The 13,047-nt window shown below is 30.8% G+C and overlaps 1 protein-coding gene across 1 annotated transcript in view; it reads right to left on the bottom strand.

The window, feature by feature from the left end:
• Window positions 1–13,047, bottom strand: part of LOC117168914 (60S ribosomal protein L28) — a 180,525-nt gene that overhangs the window by 92,229 nt on the left and 75,249 nt on the right. The window contains exon 2 of the mRNA XM_033354863.1: window positions 11,312–11,404. Coding sequence (XP_033210754.1) covers window positions 11,312–11,395 — 84 coding nt within the window. The 5' untranslated portion in view covers window positions 11,396–11,404. The remainder of the gene's footprint in view (window positions 1–11,311; window positions 11,405–13,047) is intronic.

Below are 13,047 nucleotides of genomic sequence, written 5' to 3' on the forward strand. Positions count from 1 at the left end.
GTTACGTAGTGGACACGAAAAGTTCTACTGATCAACTCAGGTCAAAAGAATATAAACGTTTCTCTAACTGATAAGGGTTATACACCTATACATCTCCAATTTTCGTGCTATTACTCCAACACAAGTTCATTTTTTAAATAAACATATAAAACATGCATGGAGTTAACATTAAAATGATGCTATGAATACAAAATATCATATTTCAGATAAGGACCAGAACAGCGGCCGGGCTACCAACAATGCATCCATTGACGTAGCCGGCAGAACGGCCTCTACATGCGTAAACTCCTGTAGAAACGAAAGTATTGTAAATATCCTTTACAAATTTAACAGTATATTCTTAAAAGACTATAATTTCGAAATATTAAAAAAAAAATCGATTTTTTGAAAATTCTAGACCGCCGGGACCCCTTAACTTCTTTGGTTCATAAATTTAACTATTTTCTTGAAAATTCCTGTTTTTCTTATCTTTTTTTTTGCTAAAATTTTCTTTTTCTATTATTTTAATTATTGTGTTCTTGGTCAGAAGTTTTAATTTTTTATAAATGAAATTTGATGCAAATTCATGTATTTAGTGGTAAATATATTTTTCTTGAAAAAATTCATCTTTTGAGTTAAAAATTCATTTTCTCGTTTTGTACAAGATTCATTATTTTAGTTGACAATTTATTTCTTTTATTCAAAGGGATTGAAAGAGATCTACGAATAAATTGAAAATTAATTTTTTTAACTGATAATTTAAAGATTCCAGTTATTGTTAAGAATCTATTTGGATATAAATTTAATGGTCTGTAATGAAAGCTCTTTGTTTTGTTGAAAAATCAACTATATCGATGAATTTTTTTTACTGGAAACTTGTTTTGACTGGAAATTTAACTATTCTATTTTAGGTTGGAAATTTATCTGTTTTACGTGAAAACTCAACTATTTCATTTAATGTTTACGTTTTTGGTTAAAACCTAATTCCTTTAGTTACAAAATTCAACTATTTTTTAGAAAATTCGTGTTTTTTGTTTGTTTTTAAAAATGAATTTTCAGAAAATTTTAACTAACGTATTTTGAGTAACGTGCTTAGCTTTTTAGTTAAAAATTCATTCATTTTGCGGAAATATGATCTTTTTAGGTAGAAAATTCGACTTTTAGGTTAAAAATTTAACTATTTGTTTAAAACTTAATTTTTTGATCGAAGATTTATTTCACTTAAAAATGCATTTCTTTCGTTGAAAATTGTTTTTTCTTTTTTTGTTGTTAAAAATTCTTCTTATTTCGTTAAAAAATTTAATTATTTTGGATGAGATTTTTTTATTCTTTTTGTATAGAAAATTCATCTTTTGGGTTAAAAATTTAACTAATTTATTAAAAATGAGTTTTTTTAATGAAAAATTAATTTTTAAACTGAGAATGAAATTACTAACATGAATTTTAAATTATATTTATATTATCTAAATTTTTTTCAGATGATTCAACTACGTTTCGCATGGACCAGCAGTCATCTGACCAATTTCCATGGTTTTATGAAGAAGTTTGGACATTCATTCCAGATTCGTTGCAAACAGCTTGCGAAATGGGGAAATTAGGTGATGAGGGAGAAAGATTGAAGCTCGCACATGTCAGATGACTTGAAAGAAACAACAAGAGGAACAACATGCAAAATTTCTAGAAGAATATGTTATAAATAACCACAAACTTTCATGGATACAGTAGAAATGCAGCGAACTGAAAAAGGAAGTAAAGCCCTAAGAGATCAAATATACACTAGAATTCATTACTCAAAGAAAGGAAATAAAAGGCGCAATGTTCGATCATCCTTAACAGATAGCGATGATAATTAAATTCAACGTTCTCAAAAGCAGGATGAATATGGCTGCGTTGCACATGCACCTACAAGATCTGGGAATGAATCCAGGTCAAAAATGGTGGAGAACCGCAGGAAGTTACTCGATCAACATGCAATTGATATAGAGAACCGCGATATTCAGCAGATTGATACATTAATGGATGCCACGTACAAAGAACAAAGAATAGTTATTATCGACATAGGAAGAAATCTACCGATTCTTCTTACGAAGTGGCCTTTTTTAAAAGAACCTGAGTGTCTTATAAGGCACAGTTCTACCTTATTTGGTAAAGATATTCACAAAACGTGGAAGATGTGCATTAATGAAAAAGCTAAGCCCATTAGGCACTATTTGAAAAAGACTGTCGCACCTGGAGATAAAGATTCAGCCATCAATTGCATACTTAACGAAGCTGAAAATGCAACGGCAGTTACCAAAAATGCCGTGCCAAAAGTTCTTGAAATTTTTGCATTAATTGTAACGTATTTTAAAGAGACAGAAGGATTGCTGTTTGTTGACAGGGGAAAAAAATTGGGGAGAAAACTCGACAACAGGGGAAAAAAACACACAACAGGGAAAAAAACTATAACTTGCTGCTCTCTGGCGCAGAATTTCAGGAGTAGTCACGGCGTTTTTGAGCATTTCAGACTTTTGAATCTTTATATTTTTAGATGGGTAATTTTCCTATCGGGGGGCTTGGCCTCCTGAACCCCCCCTGTAAGAACTTTGCCCCATTCACCCCCACCAGGGCGACGACTTGGACCCACCCATCTGTGTGTGTTCTGTAGATTTTTGTAAATTAAAGAATTTATTTCACTATAATTAGAAAATTTTAATAATTTCTGGGAAATCCTTATATGATGAGACAGCAATTTGTACGGTCATTATTGAAAGTCAAATAATGATCTTTTTCTGCAATGCTCTTGAAGGATTTCTTATATCGATCCTGTCGCACTATATTTTTGGGTTTTCTTATCCCAAAGAATTAGAAACGAATCTCGAATTCATACAAAGGTAATATTTATTAAATGTTTTAAGAAATTCTTAATTTAGTCTGGTCTCATTTTTTAGAGAACTTCGTATATTCTTTTTATATATTATACCAAATAATATGATTAAATTTGATAATTTTTGATCGAAAATTGTATATAAATGACTATTTCAGAATTTCACTGAAAATTAATCCTCCGAATGGAGATAAGCGGTTGCCAAAATCCAAACGTCGCAGTAAAACCTTCAGCTCTAAAGTATTCACTTTGGCAAAGTAGTTAAGCAAGTATACAGACAAGTTCTGCGTCGATCCTTAATAACTTGAAATTTCATTAGTTTTAAGACTTGTATCGTAAATTTTAAAATACTATTTATTTGACGATTTTTGAAGTACAAATACTGCGCTGTGAATCAAAATAATATAATATCAATAAAAAGGACTCCAAAGTCTAAAATTAAAATATATATAATACATATCCGTGTACGTATAAGTTTTGTTCTTTCAATAAATGTGATTTCATACTCTAAAAAATTTGTGGATTATTTTGATATTTATTGTTTCAATTATTTCGCACAGTTATAATTTGATCTTGTATTATTCTCAACATATGGTTGATCATTTATGCCTAAAAAACGTGCTCCAAATTTATATTAGTAGAAATGTTTAATAATTAAAATTATTAACTGAGAAAATCGCTATGGATCATTAGGTTTCTACTAATTCATGAGTACTACTGATGACAGGTAAAATAATAAAAATACAACGAATTAACGTGAGAATTCAGTTACTAATTCAAATTAGTAGAAATTTCTACTAATTATATCAAATTTATGATAAAAATATATAATGGAAGTTAATAACCAAAACGTAATGTAATTTCACAATATATGTCATATAATTTCACAACACATGCATTGTAATTTTACAATACACGTATTGTGATGCAGATTTTTTTGGGTGTTGTGAAATTACAAAACATTTGTTGTAATTTCACAATACTGTATTGTGACGGTACAATTTCATGGTTTACTATTATATTAGTTATTTTACAAATAAATTAGTTGATCTTACTAATTCAAGTAGTAATCCTTACTGTTATATAATCTTATATATTATTACTAATCAATCTTATATTTGTCCACTACTTATATAATTATATTAATCCCACTGGCAAGCGGAATAAATTGTCGCGATGATGTATTTATAAAAACTACGGTACCTTTTCACGGAGGCCTGTTTTAAAGTATTTGTTGAATTTATTTGTCACATCGAGTTCGCATCTAGATCAATACCAATCTACCATCAATTAACCAAATTTGCCATAAACCAACAAAGTAACTAGAGATAAATCCTATGAAAAATATTAATTCCACGATTATTTCAAAACAGGCCTCCGTGAAAAGGTAACCAAGCGTAGGCCGTAGAAGAGGACGCCCTAAGGATCTATACGATGCTCTTTAATATTTTCCATGTGTTTACACATTATACGTGAAGGTTCAGATTAAAATGGCGACCATCGAAAACATGACGCGACATTTCGATGCAAATGTTGGTAGCACTGTTCAGATTTCATTTCTGCCAATATCGCCAAGGGGCGAAACTATCTAACCTTTACTACTTTTATTTCTTGGAAAATAAATTGCTGGTAAATGTAACTAATTTATTTGTTGTGACTACAATTACTATCCTCATTAATATAACCTTCATAAGAGGACCAACGGCGACTTGTTGCCATACAAAACTGGTTAGTTACTGTTACCATCGAAGCAGTTGTTGTAGCTAATACCAACTCTACTAATAAGGAGCTTCTTGTCGCAATTAACCATTTGTTTCAGTGCATAAAGATTGAATGTAATACTATAATTCCTGAGCATTTTTTTTACAATTTCAAAGAGATAAGTAAAAATAAAATAATGGGAAAAACTTATTTTGAAGAATGCGAACAAAAATTGATAAGCTTCTTAATAATTTTGAAAGATTTTGAGATGATTGTTCGGGGGTAAAAAATGGAAGACCTTAAAAGACAGTTATTTAAAATGTTCAGTATATATACTTCAGGATATATATTTAGATTTTTTAATTTGGAAAATTAACTTTAGGAGAAAATTGAAAATGATTTTCAAACATTTCCAAATATTTCCTTAAATTTCGAAAAAGTATAGAAGATTTTAAAGAAAAATGTTTTAATTTAGTAACATTAAAAAATAAAAAATAAATTAAACCATCAAATTCCATAAATACTGCGAAGACTTAAGGAGAATAAAAAGATTTTTAAACTGTAGAAGATTAAAAAAATGCAGATTTATGTTAAAGTTTTTAAACAAAAAGAAGCCCAGACGTAAAAAACGCAAACGTCTGGACACTAATATATATCTAAAAAATTAAAAATTGTGGATAAAAAATGTGGGAAATTGAATACTCATATGGTAAAGCATCACATGCCCATAAATTAAAATAAGTTTGAAGGTTTCAAATGAATAAATAAATTTTATTTAAGTCCCTAGAAAAATTTGGAATATTTTGAGGCGACTTTGTACATTATAAATAATTTTGTAAAATTTTAAGAGAAATTGCAGTCAGCTAAAAGTATTTTCAAGAATGTAAGAGGTAATGCATAGATTAAAAGTATTGTATAACTTGGAACCATTTCCGAACATTCATTAACATCTTTTTTAACTCTGCAAAACTTCTAGAAGTCATAAATATATTGTCATAAATAATATGTGCACACCCAACTTTACCCACCTTGTCCGCACACCCAGGGTACCCGTGTACTTATCTCTCTTTTTTCAATTGTCTAACTATGTATGCGATATAAATCTTTTCTTCGTCGTTTAGCCCAATAAATCAACATCAGAAGTGAGGGTCAAGAGGCATTTTTAAAACAATATACATACGCTGTAGCTGTCACTGTAAACAATTTCGGGAATTTTCCCCACTATTTAATGAGGAAAAATTCACATTTTCGTTGGGGAAAATCACTTTCCCCAAGATTTGGGGAAATTTTCCTAAAATTTCTTATAATTCACTAAAAAATTGGGGAAAGTTCTCTACTATTTAGGAAATTAGATAATACCTACAATTTTTGGGGAAATTTCCCTAAACTTAGGGTCATTTATACGAAAGTTTTGGAATATTCTCTACAATTTGGGAGATTTAGTGATTCCCACTAAGTTTAGGGAATCGTTCCAAAACTAATGTTTAATTTGCTGCGTAGATCAGGTAAATTTTCTAAAAATGCTTGAGTGTTTCTGTATGGTCAGGAGGATATTTTGCCCTAAAATATTCGATAAACTAGCACAATATTTTGAATACTTTTACACAGTTTTTTGGAGAAAAGATTTATTAATGTTAAAGTCATCTCATACGTTTTTAATAACTAATTATTAAATTAATTATTTTGTATGAAAATTAACTTTTTTTATGAGAACAACGATCAAAATCTACAAAAAGAACGTTTTCTTATTTTTTGGTAGTATTTTTTAGAAAATTGCGAATTTCTAGGAACATTTATAAATACCTTTGTATGGAATTTTAAGAAAATCTATATTGGAAAAGATACATATAGATGTAGGTGAAAAGTGCCCGCCGGAAGTCATAATACTCTAAATTTGTATAGATGATTATATTTGAATTGATCTGAAAGGTTTGCCATTTGCAAATAAAGCATAATTTTCAGGTATTTGAAATTGGACAGAGAACAAGTTTTTTATTAATCAGTGAAGAGTAGTATACTATTAGTAAACTATTCAGCACGGTACAGTTCAGATTTTTTGGTTACATAAATTTATCCATTTTCAAGCGTAGGATATGTTTACATTAATTCTTGGGTAAATTTGAGCACTTTTAAATACTGAAAAAAAGTTTATGGAGATTTTCGTAAATAATGAGTATTTTGACAAACTTTTAGAGAATTTTGCACAAATTTTGGGGAGTTTTTCCTATTCAGAGTTCGGGAAAATTCCCGAAAGTTTATTTATTATTAGACAAAATCATAGGGAATTTTCCCCGTCAAATCTTGGGGAAAATTCACCACTTTTTAGTTAATATTCCACACGGATGTTTCAAGAATTTTCTCTGCTAAACTTTGGGGAAAATTCCCCAAGAAATTTTTTACATTCTAGTCAGTGCAAATCGTCTTTGGCAAGATTACGATATCTGTGGCGACAAAGTTTCATTGTGGATTCCCATAGGATTTTTAGCGACAAACATAAGTCTGCAAATTTTTTATCGATATCTCGAATAGTTTTCGATTTATCGATTTTTTAAACATTTTTTTAATGTACATAACTTTTTAAGTTCATTCTGACAGGCGATTTTTGTACTATAAAAATAAGTTTTAATGTGGATTCCTATAAGGGAAAAGGGGCAGGGGTGTGACCTTACGTTATTTCTATCACCAGTCACAGGGGTGCCTTCCCGTCCCCACGAGGCACTAGAAAAGGGACAGGGATGTGGTCTTACATCATTTTTATGAAAAATCATAGGGGTGCCTTCGATATCTCGAAAACTATTCGAGATATCGATTTAAAAATTGAAGATACGTATTTCTCACAAGAAATCCCATCGAAATTCATATTCTGAAATTATGTTTTACAAAAAAAAAGTCAATAATTTTAACATAAAAAATCGATGTATCGAAAACTATTCGAGATATCGATTTAAAACTTTCAGATTCGTGTTTCTCGCAAAAAATCCTACGGGAATTCACAATAAAACTTTGTCGCCACGGATTTCGTAATCTCCCCTTGTCTTTTTCGGTGGTGCGGATTTGTAAACACAGATGTCAAGAATGTGAACAATAAAGGTTTCTTTATGACACATGCATGATTTCAGCCCTTTTCGAAGCCTATGAAGCGGGGCTAAAGCTCAATTTTTTACTCCCTAGGTATTAAAAAGTACTTCTTACTCACTAGGGAGTGAAAAGTGATGTCAGAGGGTTTGAGTAATTTACCAATAAATTACCTGCAATCTTACAAAACCTTTCATAACTTTCTAGAAATTAAAAAAAGGTTTAAAATTGAATGTTCGATAATTCACCTCAATTTAACATAAATTGCCTAAAATGTGACCATAAATTACCAAAAATGTCATTTATTTCTGGAAATTTCTAAAAATACTTGAAATTGAATTTTAGATAATTTATAGAAGGTTATCATATTTACCGGTAATATTACCATAAATTACCAAGAATTTCATAAATTTCCGAAAATTTATAAACACTTCTAGATATTATTTTAAGCATTTTAACTTATCATAAATTTCAGGTAATATTACCATATATTACCAATAATTTCATAAATTTCCGGAAATTCATAAAAATGTTTAAAATTGAATTTTGGGCAATTTACGGTAAGTTACCACATTTACCTGAAAAATTACCATAAATACTGAAAATTTCCATAAATTTCCGAAAATTTATAAACACTACGAGATATAATTTTAGGTATTGTATCTTAAGTTACTATGAGTTTTCGGTAATATTAACATAAATTACCAAAAACTTCATAAAATTCCGGAAATTTATAAAAATGTTTAAAATTGAATTTTGGGAAATATATGCTAAGTGACCATATTTACCTGTGAAATTAACATAAGTACTAAAAATTTCCATAAATTTCAGAAAATTTATAAACACTTCAAGATATAATTTTAGGTATTTTAACTTAAGTTACCATAAATTTTCGGCAATATTACCATAAATTATCAAAAGTTTTCATTAATTTATGAAAATTTATACTCAAAATTGAATTTTTGATCTGAAGCCCAAAGCGGAATTTTTTATTCCAGTTACAAGAAAAATGTACCCTGGTGGGTACACGGTTACCCGGGTGTACACACAAGGGATAAAAGGGGTCGAATTTTTCCTATGATTTTGTAAAATCCTGTAAAATATATATTTTTTTAATCTAGATTTTTTGTTGGCACATCTGAAATATGCAAAAATATTTTCTAATTTTATTCAAATTCCTAGGAACTTTTGGAAGATTTCGAGGTAATTTTTTACAATTTTGAATGATTTTTCAATATTTCAAGAAAAATTCGATTTAATTAAAAATATTTTCAGGGATTTAAGAGGCTTTGCATAGATTAAAAATATTACAAACTTTGGAAGCATTTCCGAAAATTTATGCACCTCCGAAAGCACTTATCCCAAGGATAATTACTTTAATCAAATATTCTAGGTACAGTTGAAGAGTGGAAATTATAAAGTGTATAAGAGCCATTTTCTAAATTTTACGAGCCGGAGGAAAACCCTTTGCATTTTGAAATTTTTGAATATTTTATTAATTTGTGAATTATTATTCGCAGATTACCATAAAATATATAACGTAACAAAATTTCAAGCACTTCCGATAAAAATTACGAAAGATTCAAATTCAAATTTTTCCACGTATAAGTCGGGGCGTCCGGAAATTCAAAACTGTAGAAGAACCAATAATGATCATGTTACATGAAGCGCTCGACATGGAACTTTAAAAAGCATGTATTAAAATGCATATAAATTTAAGGAAAAATAACTAGTTTTGGATTTATTCAAAATTTATTTATGACTATTTTATTATTTACAGTAAACATATCCAACCTGGAGAAATTCCCGCCAGAAACATATGTTCAGCGTCTACCACTATTTCGGCAGGAGAGCGAGGGTGGTGGTAGATGCATGCCTAGACGCTCTCCTCTCCTACCCAAGCAGCACCGAAGATACGAAATATCTGTCAGAGTGCTTGGGGCGACTAACTTTTCAATAGAAATTTGTAATGTAATGGTAATGGTACAAGGTAGAAGGATAAGTTTTATAATTGAAATATGTTAATAAGAAATATATATATATATATATATGTGTGTGTGTGTGTTTCACTTTCTCATATATGCAAGGGCAACATTCGCCAAAGATCTACCGTAACCTTTCGTAGTTTTGCACTTACTACCAATATATGAGTTAGATAGACTGATGATGTACATTCTATATTACTATTCGAACAAAGGTAAGAACTTGCTCTTTTACATGTTACAATAACTTAATAACATAATAATACTCAACGGGTTGACAAAAATAAGTTACATTCAAGGTTACATATAATATTTTTAGCTTTTTATTCCTCTTAGTTCATCACCAAATGTCGCATAATTCGCAGATTTCCGATACACAAGCTCGCATAGAAAACTGCAAAAAGTATCACACAACATTTCTGTACATCATATGCACAATGTAAAAAACGGTGGTACTAAAATATTTAATAACGTGCATTAGTACAAAAAAGAACAACTTTGTACAATTCTATTTTTAATTACATTTATTGTCAATAAATATCAAAATACTAAAATAAAGTAATTAAAACTCTAGTCACTATTACACATTTATATTTAAAAGTGAGTCGCCTCAAGCACCCTGTCAGATATTTCGTATCTGCGGTGCTGCTTGGGTCTGAGAGGAGAGCATTAGGCACGCGTCTACCACCACTCTCGCTCTACAGCCGAAATAGTGGTAAGCGCAAAACATCTGTTTCTGGCGGGAATTTCTCCAAGTTGGGCATGTCTGATTTACTGCATGATGCATTATGGAAAAAAATATTTAATACAATTAATATCCATCGACGGCATTCACGATTTTCGAGCCTACGATTGACCAAAGTATTACGATGTTTCGAGTTATTTCAACCTTTGCTTTATTTATTTTTGCTTTAGGACTTGAAGCGTCTAGATGGAGTAATGTACTTTCCTCACTGCTGATGTTAAAATTCAGGCCAAGGGTCTCGGCCTGAATCTCTTACACTTCCAACGATGTTAGCTGTACCCAGAACAGTTTGATTATGAAGACATTTAAGATTATGAAGTCCGTGTCCGCCTTGACGGCGTTGAATGTATAATCGCGGAACAGAAGAATTGATTTGCAAGCTCTTATCCATATGCATGATTTAACTTGTCATCTGTGATGGACAGGTAAATTAATTCAGAACCCCTCATAGCCCCTTAACTCTACGCGCCACGGTCTTGAAATGCTCTCTTACAGCTAGTAGAGTTAACACATATGAAAGATATCAAAGATCTTCCATTTCGTCACGAGATGAAGTGCAAAAAGACGAAATATAATGAGAAAAAACAGTATCTTGTTGTTGTGAATATTTCAAGAACTAAAAAAGCTAAAACTGTGTTATGGAGATAAAATATTTTCATATTGGATGTGTTTAAAAATATTCGAAACCTTATTTTTAAGCATTCACGGGTCTCCCCACGCTAGGAAAATCATTCTGTATATGTTTTTGCATTCGGCGCATTAATTTACTTTTCTTTATAGCTGAAGAATTAATTTGATAGCAAAAAAACACGCTGATGTATTTTTTCTTCATTGCGAAAGAACTAATTTAATAAAGAAAACCGCAAATGTATTGTAACTCATAATACAGTTTCATATACTCATGTAATAGGACCCGACAATCGAGAAAAATAAATATCTCTATTGAAATAATAAAACACTTACAGTAGAAAACGGCTTTCGAATTGTACGCTTCTTCAATAGAAACGCATTATTGTTTCGAATTATCATCCACGTCAATTGTGACATTTTGGCTACCTGGAAAAATAATAATGAAAAATCTATTAGATTTATATACCGAGTGTCCCAGACTCAAGTATCTGGACTTATATGGCCGTATAAAAATAAATTGATCTGAAATTCCTTTTCCAAAAATCACTCAACTTTTAGTTCTTGAGTTATAAAATATTTAAGCCGAACCAATCAGGAGCGCGGTACAGAAACTCGCGCGTGCATGAGAGGGAGTACAACGCAGTGCAGTGACCGCTTTTCTCCTACCTCGGCGCTCGTCGAGTATAAAAGTATAAAACCTGGTAGAAACTGAAGTATTGGTTGAAAATTGGAAAATACAATCCAAATTGCAAATAAATAATATAGTACTATTAAATTAAATTAAAGACTAAACCAATTTAGTTAGTTAATGTGTAACAAGAATTATTTAATTTGTTACTGCGTAACAGTCTAAATTAATCTTTCTTTTTTTGTTTATATTTTATATCCTCGTATATTATAAGAATTTTCTAATTTCTAAACATGAAGCTCTATACTTTTACTTTCTTATTTTCGTTGTATTGTGAAAACCTTCAAGATATTTGTGTAACATTCAGTTAAATTTATTTAGGCTCTTCGAGTTTACGATAAGAACGTGCTTTTCTTGTACTTTCGAATATAAGCCGTTTACAGCTTCGAGCATCTGTCTTCAAATTCCATCGTTCAAATTCTAAAAGTTTATACTTATCCTGTAAATTACTTTATTAACGGTCAGTTTGCTCATCCTGCTTCTTCGAATCTTGAGAATGTTTACAAGAGTTACCTTGGGTCCTCTACCTAGCCCCTTCCGATCCACCCCCTGCGATGGGCCTGCCCTGTCAATCTCTCCCACGACAAAAGTTTCCCTCTCCTGAATTTTTCGACGAACTCAACTCTCTCACCTCCATGAAGCCTCAAAGACGAATTTTCCCTCAGATAAAACTAGGCATTCGGTAGAGCAACAACCTCCGTACATTTTCGACTCGTCCAAAATTCGGACTTACACCTTTTTTTCGCCTCTCGTTGTTTTTATACCAAGTCTTAAATTTCCTATATACCTTCACTGTCAACTCAATTTATTTCTCTTGATTAACCTCTGTACACAATCGTAATCAATTAACATTTCTGTTGTTTTGTAAATATATATTATGTTAAAATGTACAATCTGTATTTCGTACATTATTCTAGTTAAATTTGGGGTAGTTCGACCTTAAACCCCAAGACTCACGTTAAACTAAACGTGAGAATAAGCACAATTCATTTAATTTGTTATATTTAGTAAATTAGTGATTTAATGCCATGTGATGAATGGGTCACGTGACCAGATTCCTACCTTACAGCCTCTTTCTTATTTCCCAACTTATATTCACACGAAGCGCCACACCGAGTTTAAAATTTGGGATACTAAACAAGAAGCACTAAGAATGATGGATCTGGTCATAAATTTGTATAATTATGAAGAAAGTTTTTTGTTGTGAATAATTTTTTTTGCTTTTTTTATGATTATTAAAGTTTAGGACCAGACCCACCTTTCTTAGTGCTTTTTATTTATTATCCCAAATTTTCAATTCGATGTGGCGCTTCGTGTGAAAATAAGTTGGGAAATTAGAAAGGAGGCGGTAAGGTAGGAATCTGGTCACGTGACCCACTCG

This window comes from Belonocnema kinseyi, chromosome 3 (genome assembly GCF_010883055.1).
Source record: "Belonocnema kinseyi isolate 2016_QV_RU_SX_M_011 chromosome 3, B_treatae_v1, whole genome shotgun sequence".
Lineage (NCBI taxonomy): Eukaryota > Metazoa > Arthropoda > Insecta > Hymenoptera > Cynipidae > Belonocnema > Belonocnema kinseyi.